At 42.9% G+C, this 19,877-nt stretch overlaps 2 protein-coding genes across 4 annotated transcripts in view; one reads left to right on the top strand and one right to left on the bottom strand.

Moving 5' to 3' along the window:
* Nucleotides 1–312: 312 nt before the first annotated feature.
* Nucleotides 313–9,859, top strand: tcea2 (transcription elongation factor A (SII), 2). Of its 2 annotated transcripts, none has more exons than XM_078796869.1 (10): nucleotides 313–524; nucleotides 5,728–5,790; nucleotides 6,068–6,173; nucleotides 6,610–6,703; nucleotides 7,437–7,567; nucleotides 7,640–7,696; nucleotides 7,810–7,964; nucleotides 8,054–8,200; nucleotides 8,312–8,383; nucleotides 9,271–9,859. In XM_078796869.1, the coding sequence occupies exons 1-10, from the start codon at nucleotides 456–458 to the stop codon at nucleotides 9,277–9,279; spliced, it is 903 nt and encodes a 300-aa protein (XP_078652995.1). In that variant the 5' UTR covers nucleotides 313–455; the 3' UTR covers nucleotides 9,280–9,859. The 2 variants fall into 2 exon arrangements, with proteins under 2 accessions (XP_078652995.1, XP_078652996.1); XM_078796870.1 differs by having other exon boundaries at nucleotides 314–524; nucleotides 7,440–7,567; nucleotides 7,640–7,697; nucleotides 7,811–7,964; nucleotides 9,271–9,858.
* A 4,965-nt stretch (nucleotides 9,860–14,824) lies between these two features.
* Nucleotides 14,825–19,877, bottom strand: part of LOC131104841 (plexin-A2-like) — a 183,470-nt gene continuing 178,417 nt past the window's right edge. For both annotated transcript variants that reach the window (XM_058052404.2, XM_058052407.2), the window contains exons 28-32: nucleotides 18,417–18,607; nucleotides 18,125–18,294; nucleotides 17,817–18,029; nucleotides 17,381–17,531; nucleotides 14,825–16,001 (exon numbers count right to left, since the gene is read on the bottom strand). In XM_058052404.2, coding sequence (XP_057908387.2) covers nucleotides 15,906–16,001; nucleotides 17,381–17,531; nucleotides 17,817–18,029; nucleotides 18,125–18,294; nucleotides 18,417–18,607 — 821 coding nt within the window. In that variant the 3' untranslated portion in view covers nucleotides 14,825–15,905. The remainder of the gene's footprint in view (nucleotides 16,002–17,380; nucleotides 17,532–17,816; nucleotides 18,030–18,124; nucleotides 18,295–18,416; nucleotides 18,608–19,877) is intronic.

Raw genomic sequence — 19,877 nt, 5'->3', positions numbered from 1 at the left:
ATAATCATATAATATAATAATATTTGGCATGTTATTACAGGCCAATGCCCCTAAGTGACACTAATGTGTTGTGCATTCGACGAGTAAAGGTGATGTATGGAGGAGCCCGGTTAGCGGAGTGAGACATGGACCCACGTCTGCCCCAAGGCCTCCTAAATGCAAATATAAAGTCACACTAGTGGGTAGTAATCACAACATTTATTGTACTTTTTTTTTTTTTACATTTTCTTTCAAACGCAAGTTTTAAAGAAGATGCTCGTGCCACACTGGAACCCGGAAGTTGACTACAAGTCCCAGCGTGCTTCGCGCGAGCAGCACCCGGCACAAACGAGGGTGAAGCCGCAGCTGGACAGCTCGCGAGGCTGTCTGCCCCCCCATAAAGAGGACACGCCGCGGTGGACGCCGGTCCCCCATGGAGCTTCCGCAGATGAGACGCCTGTGAGAGTCCACTCGACATGGCCAAGAACCAGGAAGTGGAGCGTATCGCCAAAAAACTGGACAAGATGGTCCACAAGAAGAACACAGTGAGTGATTGAATTGACGTCCCTTTTTGACAACCCCCCACCCCCCGCCCCAAAGTAAAAGCTAGCATCAGCAAACCCCCGTCACAAAGAAAACAAAATCTGATTGGTCCAAACAACTGTCAATGAACTCACTCGCACCTGCAACCACTTTAACAGAACACTAAATACAAATGGCTCGTTTAAACAATGAGCTATATCTTTAAAGACGCCAAACTCATTTTAAAATATTCTGTATTTTGTTTTATACAATTAAATAAAAAGTAAGAGACTGTGAAGGAATTAAATTTGAAATGTGCTGAAGTATTTGTCGGCGTTTTTATGCACAGTAAACTTAATGTGCTGTTCAAACATCCTTATCTCATTGTGAAAACGCATACAGTGGGAAGGTATTTGTCAGAAAGACAAAACAATGGAACGTATGCCATTTTGTCTGAGGGGCGATGTCACTTTTCAGTTACAACACAGCACTAACGTCATTTTACTGCAAAAAAGAAAAGTAAGGACTGAAGGAGAAATGTAATCATAGTACTTCAACAAAAAGCAAATGAAGGAATGAAATACATATGTCTGTCTAGGTAATTTTTTTAAAATAAACAGACAGATTATTAGTCAGCCTTTTCACCCATCTGGATGCTGTTTGTGACAAACCAGCAACTGTTCCTGGTATTATTGGACACTTATGGAGAAGGACATGAGAACGCGTATCGCTCCTCTCAACGAGCAGCGAGTGCTGCTGTGGGTGGGCCACTCTCCCCATAGGTGGCTCAGGCATACATTAGTATACATTACAATACATTAGTATTTCCAAAGTGTGGCCTGTGGCTGATAATTGTAGAATTGGATGAGAAAATGAGCGGCCGTTTTATGACAAGTAGAAATGTTACAAGTCATAATATTGATAATATACAGCGGGGAAAATAAGTATTGAACACGTCAACATTTCTCTTAAAAAACATATTTCTAATCGAGCTATTGACATGAAATTTTCACCAGATGTCGGCATCAACCCAAGTAATGCACACATACAAAGAAATCCAAACATTTATGTCCATAAATTAAGTTATGTGTAATAAAGTGAAATGGCACAGGGAATAAGTATTGAACACATGAAGAAAAGGAGGGGTAAAAAGGTCTGGAATGCCAAGAAAGCAGCTGGAGTTTGTCAGTATTTAGAAGGTTAACCTGTCCCCTATTAGTGCAAAGTAATATCGGCTGGTTTAGTCCTGATTAATGCCTTTTAAAAAGGTTTCTCACCAGCAAGGTGTTAGACAAGAAACATTGCATGATGGGTAAAAGCAAAGAGCTGTCCAAAGACCTACGCAGCCTTATTGTTGCAAAACACACTGAAGGCATTGGTTACAGGCGCATTTCTAAACTTCTGAAAGTTCCAGTGAGTACCATTGGGGCCATCATCCGGAAGTGGAAAGAACACGGCATTACCATAAACCAGCCACGGCCAGGTGCTCCTCGCAAGATTTCAGACAGAGGAGTCAAAACAATCATCAGAAGGGTTCTCCAACAGCCCAGGACCACTCGTGGAGAGCTTCAGAAAAACCTGGAATCAGCAGGTACCGTTGTTTCAAAGAAAACAATAAGTAATGCACTCAACCGCCATGGCCTCCATGCACGCACACCACGCAAGACTCCATTTTTGAAGAGGAAGCATGTTGAAGCTCGTTTGGAGTTTGCGACACAACATGTGGATAAACCCATGACATTCTGGGAGAACATACTCTGGTCAGATGAGACCAAAATTGAACTCTTCGGATGTCATAAGACACAACATGTTTGGAGGAAAAATGGCACTGCACATCACCCCCAAAACACCATACCAACAGTCAAGTTTGGAGGTGGGAGCATCATGGCGTGGGGCTGTTTTTCAGCATGTGGTACTGGTAGACTTCATATCATTGAAGGAATAATGACTGGAGAAAAGTATCGAGACATTCTTGATCAGAATCTGCTGTCATCTGCCAGGCTGCTGAAGATGAAAAGAGGGTGGATCTTTCAGCAAGACAACAATCCCAAGCACACAGCTTGAAAAAAGAAAATAAAGCTGCTAGAATGGCCCAGTCAATCACCAGACTTGAATCCAATTGAAAATCTTTGGAAAGAACTGAAGATCCGGGTTCACAGAAGAGACCCCCGGAACCTTGAAGATTTGAAGGCAGTTTGTGTGGATGAATGGGCCAAAATCACACCTGAGCAATGTATTCGACTGGTTTCTCCATACAGGAGGCGTCTTGAGGCTGTAATCACCAACAAAGGTTTTTGCACTAAGTATTAAATAAATTTCAGTACGCGTGCTCAATACTTATTCCCTGTGCCATTTCACTTTATTACACATAACTTAATTTATGGACATAAATGTTTGGATTTCTTTGTATGTGTGCATTACTTGGGTTGATGCCGACATCTGGTGAAAATTTCATGTCAATAGCTCGATTAGAAATATGTTTTTTGAGAGAAATGTTGACGTGTTCAATACTTATTTTCCCCGCTGTATGTACATTTCAGAAGCATAATGTTGTAATAGTATGGGTGGGGGCACACCCCCAAGAATAAAGTCATACGTTAAAGAGAATGGTCCGTATTTGAGAATAAAGTCAAAATATTATGGGAATGAGAAAATTGGAAAAACTGCTGCAAACGTACGGCGGTCTAGTGGTTAGCGTGCAGACCTCACAGCTAGGAGACAAGGGTTCAATTCCCACCCTCGGCCATCTCTGTGTGGAGTTTGCATGTTCTCCCCGTGCATGTGTGGGTTTTCTCCGGGAACTCCGGTTTCCTCCCACATTCCAAAAACATGCTAGGTTAATTGGCCACTCCAAATTGTCCATAGGTATGAATGTGAGTGTGAATGGTTGTTTGTCTATATGTGGCGACCAGTCCAGGGTGTACCCCGCCTCTTGCCCGAAGACAGCTGGGATAGGCTCCAGCACCCCCCGCGACCCTCGTGAGGAAAAAGCGGTAGAAAATGAATGAATGCTGCAAACGTGGATAAAGGAGTAGTGGAGAAAAAGTAACAATACACTTGGAGCACAACGCTGAGCTTCTTTTAATATATGCAATATATCATTTATTTGAAATTTTATCATTTGTTGGCATATCTACATACAGACTTAAATACACTTATTTGGCATTTAAGTTTTTCATTCATTCATTTTCTACCGCTTTTCCTCACGAGGGTCGCGGGGGGAGCTGGAGCCTATCCCAGCTGTCTTTGGGCGTAAGGCGGGGTCGCCAGCCAATCACAGGGCACATATAGACAAACAACCATTCACACTCACATTCATACCAATGGACAATTTGGAGTCGCCAATTAACCTAGCATGTTTTTGGAATGTGGGAGGAAACCGGAGTACCCGGAGAAAACCCACGCATGCACGGGGAGAACATGCAAACTCCACACAGAGATGCCCGAGGGTGGAATTGAACCCTGGTCTCCAAGCTGTGAGGTCTGCGCACTTATTAAAGTCGTGATTTATAAAATATTTTACACTTAGGTCATGTTTATTTTATTTTGACACAAGTTATGATTTTTATATATATTTTTTACACTTAAGTGAAAATAAAATAACTTATTTTAGTCATGCTTGTCAGTTTTTTTTACATTCATTAAATTTTGTATCTACGTATTTAAATCACGATTTGTAAAATTTGTTACGTATGTCATACTATATATACTATATGTCACATATTTTTTACACTTAAGTCATGATTTAAACATTTATTTTGACCCTTTTTACACTCATTTTTATTTTATTTTTTACATGATTTTTAAATAGTTTTTGCACTCAAATCATTTTTGATTTATTTCTCACATTGAAGTCACATTGAAGTCTTTAATTTTACATATTTTAATGACCTTTTTAACACACACACACACACATATATATATATATATATATATATATATATATAGTATATATGTTGTTTGTCATTTTTATCTTATCTGTATTTTTTCATTCCTCTTTTCTTTGGGCTTTTCCCTTCAGGGGTCGCCACAGCAAACCAATCTCCTCCATCCAACCCTGTCTTCTGCATCTGTCTCTCTCACACCAACTACCCTCATGTCCTCCTTCACTGCATCCATAAAACTCCTCTTTGGTCTTCCTCTACGCCTCCTACCTGGCAGCATCCTTCTACCAATATATTCACTGTCTCTCCTCTGGCCATGTCCCAACCATCTCCAAGGCCTCTAAGATGTAATGCCCCTCTGATGTACTCCTTCCTGGTCACTCCCAATGAGAACCTCAGCATCCTCATCTCTGCTACCTCCAGTTCTGCTTCCTGTCTTTTCAAATCCCAATGTCATCTGCAAACATCATAGTCCATGGAGATTCTTGTCTAAGCTCATCTGTCAGCCTGTCCATCACCGTAGCAAACAAGAAGGGGCTCAGAGCTGATCCCTGATGCAGTCTCACCTCCACCTTGAACTCTTCTGTCACACCTCCAGCACATCTTACCCCTGTCTTCCAGTCCTCATACATGTCCTATGACCCATCATAGGCTTTCTCCACATCTACAAAGACACAATGCAGCTCCCTATGACCTTCTCTGTACTCCTCTATGAACATTCTTAAAGCAAATACTGCATCTGTAGTAATACTGCACTTCTCCTCCATTCCTGAGGCATCTTCTCACCACCTAAGATCCTATTGAACAACCCGGTCAGGAACTCTACTGCTACCTCTCCTAGACACTTCCATACCTCCACAGGTATACCATCAGGACCAGGGCCTTCCCACTCTTCATCCTTTTAATGCTCTTCTCACTTCCTGTTTACCAATGTTTGCTACTTCCTGGTCCAGAGCAGACACCTCTTCTACTCTTCCTTCTCTCTCGTTTTCCTCATTCACCAACTCTTGAACACTCTTTCCATCTTTTATGTATTTTTCCTGTTTTAGTTGGTCATTATTTTGATCTTTCTCACTTTTCTCCTATATATTTTAATGACCTTTTTAACACTTGACACATGTATATTTTTGTACATTTACATGTTTGTTTTTTACACGGAAGTAATTTTAATGGATGTTTATTTTTTTATACTTAAATAATTTATTATTTGCACCTACATTTTTTACACTTTCTAAAATTTTTATTGAAATGTTTGTCTTTTTATACTTCGGTCATTTTTGATTGTCACATTTATTTATGTCTTTATTTTAGTGATGTCTTTTTTTTACCCTTTTTTTTTCAGGATGGAGCATTGGACCTGCTGAGGGAGTTAAAAGACATGACCATGTCTCTGGAGACTCTGCAGGTGAGACACGAGCACCACCTTTGACCTTCCGTGGCTTCCAATGAGGTGTTGGCTTGGTTTCAGTAGGCGCGCCACCATTTTTGAAAACTTCAGATATAATTTCCAACATCAGCAGACATGTACAGGCTGCTAAGTGCATGCCACACCAACAGGTGGTGCTCTGACTCATTAGTGCAACAATAGTAACAGCATTTAAGCCAATTAGAAGCCAAAGAAAGCCCCGTCATGGAGGATGTGTCTGTGCAGTAAAAGGTCAATGACATTTGTGTCTTTCCAGTCCACTCGTGTGGGGATTTCGGTGAACGCCGTGAGGAAACAAAGTCCAGACCAGGAAGTTCAGAATCTTGCCAAAGGGCTCATCAAGTCCTGGAAGAAATTAATTGGTACGTGTTTGTCTTCTGGGTGACAATTATTTCCTGTAGGAAGAAATCTCAACAACACAAAGAATGGTGGTTTTACATGAAATAGAACACCATGAACTATTTACGATTTTCACTTTTGCAACTGAACTGTGTGTGCGCCGCGAGTTAAAATTTCCCCTGCAACAAAGGGTCCAAGCCTCTCACTTCCTGGTTGCTCCTGAGCTCTTTTAAAGGCACTTGCTGCCACCCGGTGGCCGTTTTTTCGACCTAAAATGGCATCAAACGTGCCCTCTGCTATCGAGCTATTGTGTTCCGTCATCACCGCTTTGTGTATAAATCCATCTTGGGGAGGAACTGCTTTTAAAACCTATTGGAGGAGAAACCGTATGAGGATTCATGAATGGAGTTGTAGCTTTTGACATCTGGACGTCCTTACTGAAAGACGTGTGTGTGTCAGATGCTTCTGAGGGGAAAGCCGAGGAGAAGAAAAAAGATGGCTCTCCTGTGAGGACGACGTCCACCTCCAAGGACTCTTGCAGCAGTGAGAAGAGGTGTGTCGCGTTGACTGTCTCGTATGGAACTATATTTGTACTATGTGTGGAGGCCGTGATGTCGGCATGGCGTCCCTCTAGTATTTCATCTTTGTCCATGTCTGACACGTATGCTGTGATGCTGCACCAAGCCACTAGATGCCATCTATGGCACGTCTGCTTCACAAACACTATTTGACAACACTGAAGTCATTTCTAGACTTTCACACACAAGTAATTTTTATTCCTTCTCTGCACCTTTTCAGCCATTATTTTTGCACCTTTTAGACTATTTTTGACACTTTTTTATTGAAGTCATTGATTTTTTTTACACTTTTTAAAATGGCAAAAAATATACCTAATCATTTTAATATTAATTATAGTATTTTTTACGAAAATAGTTTTTTTTTTTCCTGGTCTTGGTATTAGAAATTATTTAAAATACTTTTTATTTATGTACATATACAATATTTAAATAAGTAGGAAAATGAAATATAAAAACATAAAAATTACAATATTCACACTAATACAAAAAACAATAGTTTATATTGTATATATTGTAAATGTATGCATGTGAGCCATGTAAGCCTTATTTCTTTTATTTATTATGATTTTTTTTTAACAAAGCGACAAAGTCCAGGTCTAGAAGGCGTGGTCATAAGGTGAAGTCATAAAAATATTAACAAACCTCATCAAAGTAGCCTTCAAATGTTTTTTTAAAGATGTGTAGTGAAGCCTTTTTTTCCCTTGTCAGCAGTAAGACTAGCGCAGAGTCCCCCGCCGCCCCGCCCACTCCGGTCACGTCTTTCCCGCCCATCCCCGTCACCAGCGACAGTGTTCGTAATAAATGTCGCGAGCTGCTGGTGGCGGCGCTCCAGATGGACGGTAAAGATGAAAACCATCTTGGGGATGATGTCAAATTCTACGCATTCACATGAAAATGGCCGTTTCTTCCAGACGACTACAAGACCATCGGGGTGGACTGTGGGGATCTCGCGGCACAGATTGAGGAACATATCCTTTCCTATCAAGCACACAAAAGGTGCTAGCTAAATGTTAGGTTAGCATCTTTAGCATGAGGACTGCAGGACCTGGAAATACTATCCTTGACGTCTGGCGCCGCTCACGGATCTTCCAGGAGTTCAAGTCGACGGACATGAAGTACAAAGCGCGTCTGCGGAGTCGCATCTCCAACCTGAAGGACCAGAAGAACCCAGACCTGCGGCGGAACGTCCTGTGCGGGAACATCTCTGCTCAGCGCATCGCCTGCATGACCTCGGAGGTGCCTTTGCTCCACCCATGCCGCTCGGACACGTCCACTGTTCTGAGGTGTGTGTGTGTGTGTGTGTGTGTGTGTGTGTGTGTGTGTAGGAGATGGCGAGTGCCGAGTTGAAGCAGATCAGAGAAGCTTTGACCAAAGAGTCCATCCGAGAGCATCAACTGTCCAGAGTGGGCGGAACAGAGACGGACATGTTTGTGTGCAATAAGTGTCGCAGCAAGAGCTGCACGTACACACAGGTGTGTCTCACACACACACACACACACACACACACTTTTAATAACAACACATGTCATCTATGGCCACTCTGTGTTCCCATCATCAACTGTGTGTTTGTTTTTGTTGTCAAGGTGCAAACTCGCAGCGCAGACGAGCCAATGACCACCTTCGTGTTGTGTAACGACTGCGGCAATCGATGGAAGGTGTGTGGACTCTTCTACGTGCTTTAGTCTCACTGTGGGAGACTTCCCTGGTGGCTTTTAAAAATATATATAAATATAATACATATTTTTTATATATAAAAATATTCCTTATATTAATGTTCATGATTAACATAAAAAACAACAATGTAGAAAATGCCCCTTTTAATAAAAGGATATTCATATTATGTAATAATAACGGTGTTCCTTTAGGCCATTGTAATAATTTAAAAACATGTTAAATCAAAATGTTATCTAATTTTGAATGTAACATTTTTTTATGTAAATTATTCAATTAAAAATGCTTAAATGTTGCTACATAATGAAAAATATTAGGTCATTTGGGGGGCATTTTAATTATATCAATTACAGATTTGATGTATTGTTTTGAAACCCCCATTAAAATAAATGAAAAATATTTTTTGGCTTTAAACCCCCACTGCCCCCCCAAAAATACTGTGAAACAATCTCTAAATATACAAATATTTGTACAATATATGAACTCATACAGCAGTCTAATATAGATCATTCCATAGTTATAATGTATTCATAACACTAAAATAAGTATTCATATTTGTAAGGGAAAATTTACAAATGTGTGATACTACTTTTTAAAAATATATTTTTATTAAATGTATAGTTGATTAAAATCCAAACATATTTGGAACAAAAATGTATCCCCCCCATACAAATAAAACAGTTTAGCGTCACGTACCAGATGTCACCACTGGATGGCAGCAGAGACAAACATTGTGTGTTGGTTTTAAACGGCAACCTGTATAATAGCTTTTATTATTATTAACAGTAGTAGTAGTAACAATGAATAGGACTAAGAATGTATGAATATGTTTCAACTGCTGAAAGATGAATTTCAATCTTGAATCTTTCAGTTCTGCTGAGGAGCGAGGTTTTATTCTGCCGCCGTGACGTCACATCCAACAGCCGCCTTTTGGTTTGCTTTATTTTGGGAATTGTTCTCCAAATATATTTAAACAAAAACGTGAATGAAACAGTGAAAATGAAATATTTGGTGAGGATGGGCTGGGGTGACAACATTTATGGGGGTGAGTGGATGGATGGATGGAAGGATGTGTGTGTGTGTGTATATAAATAAAAATGATATTCTCCGGTGGATGAGCTTGAAAATCCCATTGGAGCTTCTTGTTTTTGTTGTTCATGCTGTGCTCATTAAAGTCACCCCCCCAATCCATCCAACATCCTGTGTCGAGTTGCTGCTCATTCATTCCGTTTATTCTTTCATTTGTCTTCTCCCTGCTCTGTGGGGAAACCCCGCCCATTCATGCCCTTTCCCGCCGAAAACAGGCAATGCCTGCAGGAAACACTTGGCCCTTATTCATTGACATGCATTGTCGGGGTAGAGCGCGTAATGCAACACTAGGGGGCGGTGTTTCCCCAGTCCACTGGCTTGGCGAGCATAAGGTGCCTATATAGCTTGATAGCTTGCTTTGTTGCGAGGAAAGGAAGGGAATTAAAGTGAGATGGGGATTGTTTCTTGAAAGTGGAATTACATGAAAGGGCACAAAATAGCGTTTCTGAGGTATTTTTTTCAAACTGTGTTTTTAAAACTACATATTCAATTGGAATTTATTTAAAATGGCATGCTACTTTTCTGTGTGCTGTTAAACGTACAGTGTATTTACAATGTTTCTTTGAAATGGATAGATAATGGAAATTGATAAGATGTTTTTTACATATCTCTCTCTAGTATAAAACATTGAAATTAAATTTTTAGAATGCATTTTGAAACTATATCTGTGTGTGTGTGTGTATATATATATATATATACATACACACCGTATAAAACATTGCAAATACATTTTGAGAGTTAGCTTAAATTTATGTAATAAAGTTAATTTTTATGTAAAAAATATCTTATTGCAAATGGTGATCCAATATCAGAGGTGGGAATTTAATGAAATGAAAGATTGTTTTTTAAAAAAAAAATCTGTGTGCTGTTATATTGTAAAAGGTTACATATTTTGGAATTAATAGAAATATTAAAACAGCATTTAGACAAATTTTCAAATTAAGGTTAAATAAATTTTCAAAATCAAAAATTTTATTTTAACTAATTCTTTGCAACATTTAAAAAAATAAACCAACATTTGCTGTGATGAAACCCAACCTCAGTAGCAAGACGCGGCGTAGTTACCCGTTTGGCTACACAACAGGACGCCGTCGCCAGCTTTCATCATCTGCACAAACGAGCTGCGCGGCGGCAGCTCATTCCCCCAATAAAAAAATCCCAAGTTGTTGTTATGCCACGCCCCTCCCCGCCCCTATCGTCCGCCGCTGTGTGAAGTTGCCGTGGGTTCTGTCTGTCCGCCTGGAGGCATCAAATATTCATCTCACCTCACCCCCCACCAAGTCAAAGTCTTAAATAATTCTCAAAGAAGTGCGCCCAGAGCCAGTCTTTCATCCTTGGCGTACACCCTACCTTCCTACATTCCTAGCGTCCTACCTTCCTGGACAATGGAAGCCTAAAGGTGGGGGGTGTGGGTCTAGACAGAGAAAAGAAAGACCAATCGAGGTGCAAACGTTGGCTTTGAGTTGAGAAACAAAGCTCAGGAGTCAGAACACGTAAGCAATAGGAACATTCAGCAGTTACTGTCCTTAGGACTTATTCTCTGGTGCCAACGTTGTAGTCGCTATTCTGTCTTTTTTTCCTGTTTACCGGCAGAATAGCCTTGTTCAAAATGCGTTTATACTGTACTTCACCAAATGTTTCATCAGTCAAGTGATCACTCGTCATCTTTCCTTCTCTGCACTTGCTTCGTGGAGAAACAAAGTAAAGTAGGACTGGTACGCCGTGAACATCCAGCAGCAGCACAACATTTTCGTATGACGACGACTTGGATGAAAAATAGACTGAACCAAGTCAACCTACTTGGAGTAGCGTTTACTCCGCTTTAGCTGAGAGGCGTCGCCCCCATGGCGTCACTCGGAAAGGAAGCTGAGCTGCGAGTTAGCTCATCTTGGCTGGCACCATCAAAATGTCATGTTTGCAAACCATGCTAACTTAATGCTAATTGGGTAAATGGTTAAGTTTCATGAATGTTCATGTTAAGTAACTGTTAATACTTGTTAATAATTTGAATATGTAAAAAAAAAACTACCAATGTGGTTTCTTAGGTTATGAAGTAAACGGGGGTGATTATCTTTTATCAGCCGGGGGGGCGGCGGTAGACCACCTGTGGCAACACTTAATGAACATCTGCATATGCAAACCAATCGGTCCGTTAGGGAAGTGAGGCAGTTGTCTTCATGATGTTGCCCCCCCCTCACCCCCCGCGATAGTTTCCTGTTTCCTGTGCGACAAGACAAGAACCACTCGTGTTATCTGTTCCAAAAAATGCCTTTTAGTCCTTTCGACTAACTTTTCCCATTGACATTTGCTGACAGCCATTTTTTCTCTGCCGCGCTCTCGTGACCTTTCCTTGGGCGACCGTGACGCCATCTCGCTCGGACTCATTCTGCTGACCCCATATGCTAATGAGGCGGCGCCGGCAGGTTCGCTGACAGCCTCTTGTGTCTTTTAGGACAAGCCGAGGCGGGTACGCTGTTTAGCCCCCCTGTAAAACTGTCCAGCAGGAATAACCACGTGCGTCTGAAGGCGACACTTTTGAAAGGGGTTCAATTCCCAACATGGCAAGAAGCATCACGTTTCAGAGGGGCCAATTTTCATCCGTGTTGCAAGTCCCCAACATTTTTTTTTACTTCACTTGAATGGGAGTACCTTTTAATCAAAGGGGTTTGGAAAAACTCATCTGGGGGGGGGGTCCCATCAAGACCCTAAAATGGCAAGATGCCCCACTTTTCAAAGGGGTAAGTTTTGGGCCTTTTACTCACGTTTTGTCACAAAACTAATTCAAAGGAGCACGTCTGAATTTGAAAAGGTTTTTTTTTTTATTTCAGGTTGCTTAAATGAAATACCACCCTGGTCTGGGAGGCGGGGGATCCTCCCACATCTCTTCGAGGGTCCCGTTAAGACCCACAGATGGCAAGAAGCCCCACTTTTCAGGGGGGCCAATTTTCCTGCTAAAATATAAGATTTTTCAGGTCATGTTATCTGCAACGTTCTGGTCTTGCAGGTGGAGTAAACCTCCCACAACCTCATGTGGGGTGAAGAATGGCAGAGAGTGCCACTTTTCAGAGGGGTCAGTTCTTGGGTCCAGGTGGTTCTGGTAGTGGTAAAAGCCACTTTCTGGACTGGTCCATTTCCCGTTGAGAATTCTCTTTTGGCATTTTGTCGTTTTAGGCCAAGTCGTCCCACTGAGGCAGCTCACCCCAGCCTTAACTCTAAACCAAGCCCCAACTCTAACCCAAACAAATCCCTGTGATCTTAGTCCCAATTTTATCCCTACCCCCTACCCGCACCCCGTCCCGGAGGCCAGATCAGGCCGCCCCTGGCCGCAGAGACCCTGGACACGACGGAAGGATGCGAATGCACTTTTAAACCAGCAAAGTTTATTCATATATAACAATGGTACAAAGTCAATCCTTGGCTTGCAAAATAGGTGTGCTTCATATTTACAATAAGTACACAATAATATATTATCATACCAAAAACAAAATCAATCCAAATAAAAAAACCCAAGAAAACAAGTTAAATACCTCCATTTTCTTACAATTTTCACAAGACTTTTTGAATATAAAATAACAAAGACAGACAGCAATTCTTATCATCATCGTCACTAATCATTATTATTATTATCTTACAGGAGTCCAGTGTCTACAAAGGCTTTTTGTACAAGGTGTGGATACTTGTTTCCTACTGGGGGCGGGGGGGGGGGGGGGTACATTGATCCCTCTGCACATACAGTAAAAGATGTCTTGTTTGGTGGACGGAAAGACGCGAGCCAGAAAAAGAAAAGGTAAGACAGAGAATCAGCTGGAGGGTGAGCTGTGGGATCATGAAGGAAGAATAAAACACGAGAAGGAAGAATAAAACACGAGAAGGAAGAATAAAACACGAGAAGGAAGAATAAAACAAGAAGGAAGAATAAAACAAGAAGGAAGAATAAAACACCAGAAGGAAGAATAAAACACAAGAAGGAAGAATAAAACAAGAAGGAAGAATAAAACACGAGAAGGAAGAATAAAACACAAGAAGGAAGAATAAAACAAGAAGGAAGAATAAAACACGAGAAGGAAGAATAAAACACGAGAAGGAAGAATAAAACACGAGAAGGAAGAATAAAACAAGAAGGAAGAATAAAACAAGAAGGAAGAATAAAACACCAGAAGGAAGAATAAAACACAAGAAGGAAGAATAAAACAAGAAGGAAGAATAAAACACGAGAAGGAAGAATAAAACACAAGAAGGAAGAATAAAACAAGAAGGAAGAATAAAACACGAGAAGGAAGAATAAAACACAAGAAGGAAGAATAAAACAAGAAGGAAGAATAAAACAAGAAGGAAGAATATAAACGAGAAGGAAGAATAAAACAAGAAGGAAGAATAAAACACAAGAATGCAGAATAAAAGAAAGGAGCTCCAGCATCAATGCAGTCCAAGCATCCCCAGCAAGGACCAAAAGACGTTGAGATGCTTGAAGACGTGCCCTCATGGACTCGCCAGTGCAACCAAAAACAACAAAAAAGCCAAGCAGGAAGTAAAAAGGAGGAAACAGGAGGAGAATGAAATGAGAATGAAAAGCTTCTGAGGCAAACGTTTCCATTCCTTGACGAGGGGAAGAAGGCATTCAGGTCTGGTTCTGTGAAAGCAACGTGAGGTATGACGAGGATACAATACTTAGGCGCCAAGCTTGGGAAGACACTGTCGTTGAAAAGTGGGAGTCGCCAAAAAAACCCACCCAGAAGGGTGGTCTGTCCAGAGACGGGTCAAACCGCGGATCCTGCTGCTATGAGACCACTATGAAGGTGGTGCTCTTCAGGGTTCTAGATGTTAGGGTTTGGGGCTGGGGGTGGGATTACAACTTGTCTTGTTGTTAAAGCTGGGGTCTGGGGTTTGGGTGAGGTCAAGGTTTTGTTTGCTGCTAGGGCCGGGGTTAGGGTGCTGCTAGGGCCGGGGTTAGGGTGCTGCTAGGGCTGGGGTTAGGGTGCTGCTAGGGCTGGGGTTAGGGTGCTGCTAGGGCTGGGGTTAGGGTGCTGCTAGGGCCGGGGTTAGGGTGCTGCTAGGGCCGAGGTTAGGGTGCTGCTAGGGCTGGGGTTAGGGTGCTGCTAGGGATGGGGTTAGGGTGCTGCTAGGGCTGGGGTTAGGGTGCTGCTAGGGCCGGGGTTAGGGTGCTGCTAGGGCTGGGGTTAGGGTTGATGTTGGTGTTGAGGCTGGAGTCGGCAATGGTGTAAGCCTGGGTTTGGTGTTTCTGGTGTTTGGTACGGATCTAGGGTTAGGGCTGGCGTCAGGGTAAGGTTTGGGGTTGGGATTTGGTATGGGTCTTGTGTTAGGTTCAGCACTAGGGTTGGGGCAGGTGAAGGGTTAGAGTTTGGCTGGGAGTTAATGTTGGGTTTGGAGGTACTTGGAGGTAGGAATAGGGTTTTAGGAATAGGGTTTTCCATGATGTCCTGTTTTTGCAAAGCGCTTTTGTCTTCCAGAAGTATTTTGTTCCCTCCCATTTTGGCAGTAGAAGTCCTCCCAGCTCCAGAAGTCCTGAAGAACACTCAAGAAGAAGTGCAGTTTAGGACAATAAACCCAGAGGTGAATCTGATTACGGCGTTATTCTCGGACAATATGGTACTGGAATGCTGAGAAGACAAAATCCACAAACTGATTGGAAGCTCGCTGTCATGCGACTGTCCATGCCTGGTTTCGTACCGTGGCGTCACCTGCGTGCTCGACTCTCCACTTGTAAAGCATAAACCGATTTTGGCACTCGGTCGACCAAGACATCGGCGGCGGTCCCATCGAACACTGCGACTGGCTGACTCGACGTGTTGGCACTTGGATCGATCGCTTGGCTGACGGATGGATGGTGGACGCATGTGCTTGCAGAAGAAGCAAAAGGATGCGATAAAACTGAGGATTTGGTGGTCCAGGGAAGTGCTTTGGAGGTCTGGGAAGCTCTTGGCGAGTTCCGTAAAACGTCCCGGAGGTTCTCTACATTCACTTCATCGACGCTGCTACATTAACAGGCGGCCTCGTCAAGGTTCGCCGAGTGGACTGGTCGATGTCTCCTTGCTAGCTCGCCGCCTCCGTCCCTTTCCTTTCATCTTTTGTCCTGCTTCCATTCGAAGGAGAGCGCCAGAATCCTTGGGAATCCTTGGGAATCCTTGGGAATCAAAGGTCCGAGTACAAAAATAAAATCTGAATGCAGCAGTCCAGCGTGAGATCTCCTCAACGTTTGTCCCACACGCACACACACTATTGTCCCGAGAAACAACATCAATAAATAAATAAGTCCTTCCATGCTGATGCGCCATCCTCGTTTAGAACCTCAGGGGTCATGTGCCACGATGGACGGCTTTCTGGACGCCAACCAAAGCGATCCCGTATTGCAAGATCTGGAAAGGATCCACAGCAGTCCCTGCCCTCGCACACCCGCCCTCAACTCTCCAGGGACATGGCACCGATGAGCTGCTCCACCTTGTAGGCCAGACGCTGTTTCCTGGCGTGGTCGTCCTGCTCCAAGGCCGCCGTGATCTGGGGAGCAACAACACAATGAAGTCATGAACGCTGTCAGCTGTTTGCCTTTGTCTCTGCCGTGGAGGAATATTTGTCTATCAGCCGCTGGCGTTTGATCTCTGGGGCCTGTCGTGTAACCGTGACAGTTGGTCCAGGTTCAAACGTGGGCTTCAGACGAGCGCCGTGTTTGGTTCTCTCGTCTCTCTTCCTGCCTGTCAGGAGGAATCTACGTCAGCCGGCTTACAGGCTGAGCCAAGGGTGGAAGAACAGAGCAGGTGAGGATGAACGCTGGCCTCCATCGTGTGATCAAAGCTGATGCGTTTCCTCACCAACAGGGGGGGCCGTTAAGGGACCCTCCATCTCCTTTCTATGCCGCTTATCCTCACTGGGGTGGGGCTATGCTGGAGCCTATCCCAGCTGTCTTTGGGTAAGAGGCGGGGTCCACCCTGGACTGGTGGCCGGGTCTGTGTGGCCTACATGATAACCACTGGTCCAACGTGCGACTGTTAGGGAACCATCTTTGGTCATTTGGTTGGCCATCACCTCCCAACAAGCAGCAAATCAAATATTTTAAAAGGAATCATGATATCACACAAAAATATGTCACTCAATAATTCACCTCAATAATTACAACCACATTTGACAAAAATGCATTACATGAGTAAAACAATTACCATAAATATTTTATACGTTTTTTAAAATGTATTTTCATTTATTCTAATATTATTCATTATAATCTTAACACACATATTGTCCTGTATTCAGTCATTACATTATTATAATAATAATTACATTCTGATTAATTATTATTTACTATTCATTTATTTACTATTTATTTCCTGAAATTGATATAATAATAATAATAAAATAATAATAATAATACATACATACATACTTTATGAATATGATAATAATATCCATGGTATTTATTGTCCCAAAGGGAAAAAAATCATTACAAATTTAGCATTAATAATAAATACATATTTCTTATAAATGTTATTCAGATTTGCTTTGTATTATGCTCATATATTAATACATGCATTTTATTCAAGAGGATGATATAATAATAATAAAAATAAACCATGCATATATATTATATTTATACATGTAGGGAAACATAAAATTATATTATATATTTTTAAACCAAGGAAACTGTCTGGTTCAATGTTTACATTTTCATGTACCAACCAATGTTGTATTTATCCATAATATCGTGTTAAAGAGCATTCTCCACCTAAAGCAAAAGTATTTCACCTTCAAATCAAAACAGCAACCCCCCCACACCCCCATCATTCCCCATTACCAAAGTGGCTACATCCTAAAGCCACAGAGTCCTACTGGCTTGGGGTCCTGGGCAGCAACCCCGACTGCAGCCATCCAGGGAGACCAGCACCCACCTCCTCGCTGTACTTGCTGATGTAGGAGTAGATCTCGTTGAGAGCGCTCAGCATGTTGAACTCGCTGGAGTGCAGCCTGGCCTGCTCCGCCAAGTAGGCGTTCATGTCCTGGTCGCTGATGGCCGGCAGCCGGTTGATGTCGGCGTAGTACCTGAAGGACAGCGGGGACCGCCTTGTCATTGCACCACTCACTCGAAATGATCTTTGGGAAGCGTTACGATGTCGCTCCCAGTCACACAATGCAAAAGACGCAAAGATGCATCACATTGGACATGAGTAAAGCATGGAAGTGTATGGAATACGGGCTCCGTCTGGGCATCGAATGGAACCAAATTGGTTCCCAGGGTAAAAAGTGTGGGCATTCACTCGCGCCGACCAAGTGAATGTGGCTCCTGGAGCCAGAATGAAGAACAGATGTTCTCCTATGACGTCTTACCTCTCCACCCAGCTCTTGTAGTTGGGGATGTCTTTAGCGTAGAGCAGCTTATTGGACGGCGAGTCTTTGCCCAGGCGGTGCTCCGAAGTGGAGCAAGAATCCATGAATGTCTGAGCGACCACAGACAGGCAGGCGTCCGTGATGCTGCTCTTGTGGATGTCAAACACAAACTGAGGGTTCTTGATCACGTTCACCCAGAAACGCAGCGGAAGGCTGGAGACACAGAGAATGAGGACGGACCAGGTTCAGCCAGAATATTCATATTCCCAGAAACAACACCAGACCAGTTTGAACGCTCGGCCTCTTACCAGTTGCTCTTCCACGTGTGACGTACGTCAGTGTCGTGAATGCCGTGTTTGTCGGCCTGCTCGTCCAGGAAGTCGAACATGTACTTGATGGCCAGCGGAAGCGTGCTGCCTCGGTGGACGGTGCTGAACAACGTCTCAAACAGGTCGTCCACAAATTTCTGGAGCGTTCCCTGAGCAGAGAGGAAGAACACGCAGTCTCGGTCACAACACCACCCGTGATTTTTTGGCCGTGCGTTTTCCGGCGTTCCCCAGATCTTTGAGGTTTTTTTCGTTCTGGCGAACGTAGTCATACCTTGGTGGCGAGCAGCCTGGTCAGGTAGATCTCAGAGACCATCTTGCTGCCCCGGTCTCCTTCCTTCTGGTCTCCGTGCTCGTGGTTCTTGACCAAGTGCCACACCTTCACGCCGCTCTCAAGGTCGGGCGTGATCATGGGGGCGCGGGACCGGAGGCTATCTGGACTGCCGGTGTAGCGGAAGGAAGAATCTGAGGCCAAAAAAAAAAGAATCTATCTTAGTCGATTTCAGGGATTGTTTCGCTTCGCTTTGTCAGAGCACGGACAAGGCAGGGAATGTCAGAGAACCTCCAACTGTTGCGTCTTTCATGAACCAGGAAGTAGCCCTCCAAGTCAGAAATGGAATGGTTCAGAAGCACAAGACTCAAGTACAAGATTACAAGTACAAGTACAAAAGTACAAGATTTTTGTTTGGATTTGATCTTAGTGACGTTAGCATTCTTACTGACATAGTCGTACATGGTGACTAGCGTAAAAGGCTAACATTATCACTCCTTCTCCAAAACCACAGTAATGCACCCAAAGGCCTCCCTCGTCCCTCAGCGCATCAACTCCGCTGTCACACCGACGCCCGCTCGCTCCTCAGCACTAACACGCAGATAATTAGCCAGCATCTCCCGGCGCCGGCTGGGGTCCCCTGGAGGACGGGGGCAGATCTGAGGATCTCGGATGAGGGAGATCTCTCTCACATGGCTTCATAGGCGCATATCAGCTACTAAATCCTGTTTTCCTTCAGATGTTCCTTTTACACTTGGGAGAAGGAAAAATGATACAATGCAAAAGAGCAATTTGAAATATGACCTCCTTTTGTACCTTTTATAGAAGGGCTGACTTCGTTTTAATTACCTTACTGTTACTACTATTTTTTATTTTTTTATGGAGTGACAGTTTTGACACAAGAATGGATTATTTTATTCGCATTACAATGGATTTTCATAAAACCACAAATTTGTGGTCCAAAAAATGTATTTAAAAAGTCTAATTAAATAATTGTTTCAGTTAATTAATAATTTTTTAATTAAATTATTTTAAATTAATTATTTTTAAAATTAATTAATTTGTATTATTCCTCCCCCATTCCAAAAACATGCTAGGTTAATTGGCCACTCCAAATTGTCCATAGGTATGAATGTGAGTGTGAATGGTTGTTTGTCTATATGTGCCCTGTGATTGGCTGGCCACCAGTCCAGGGTGTACCCCACCTCTCGCCCAAAGACAGCTGGGATAGGCTCCAGCACCCCCGCGACCCTCGTGAGGAAAAAGCGGTAGAAAATGAATGAATGAATGAATAATTTGTATTCGGCTGCACGGCGGTCAAGTGGTTAGCACGCAGACCTCACATCTAGGAGACCCGAGTTCAATCCCACCCTCGGCCATCTCTGTGTAGAGTTTGCATGTTCTCCCCGTGCATGCGTGGGTTTTCTCCGGGTACTCCGGTTTCCTCCCTCATTCCAAAAACAT

Source organism: Doryrhamphus excisus, linkage group LG15, assembly GCF_037039965.1.
Source record: "Doryrhamphus excisus strain RoL-2023G ecotype Guam linkage group LG15, RoL_Dexc_Guam_v1.1, whole genome shotgun sequence".
Lineage (NCBI taxonomy): Eukaryota > Metazoa > Chordata > Actinopteri > Syngnathiformes > Syngnathidae > Doryrhamphus > Doryrhamphus excisus.
The sequence above is the reverse complement of the archived record's forward strand: the minus strand, read 5'-3'. Positions and strand labels throughout refer to the sequence as shown.

Excerpts from the sequence above, each read along its gene's own strand:
- tcea2 (XM_078796869.1), top strand. The coding sequence starts at position 456 with ATGGCCAAGAACCAGGAAGTGGAGCGTATCGCCAAAAAACTGGACAAG. Across the intron at positions 7,568-7,639 it reads GGCGGCGCTCCAGATGGACG|ACGACTACAAGACCATCGGG; the intron begins GTAAAGATGAAA and ends CGTTTCTTCCAG. Across the intron at positions 7,965-8,053 it reads TCGCCTGCATGACCTCGGAG|GAGATGGCGAGTGCCGAGTT; the intron begins GTGCCTTTGCTC and ends GTGTGTGTGTAG.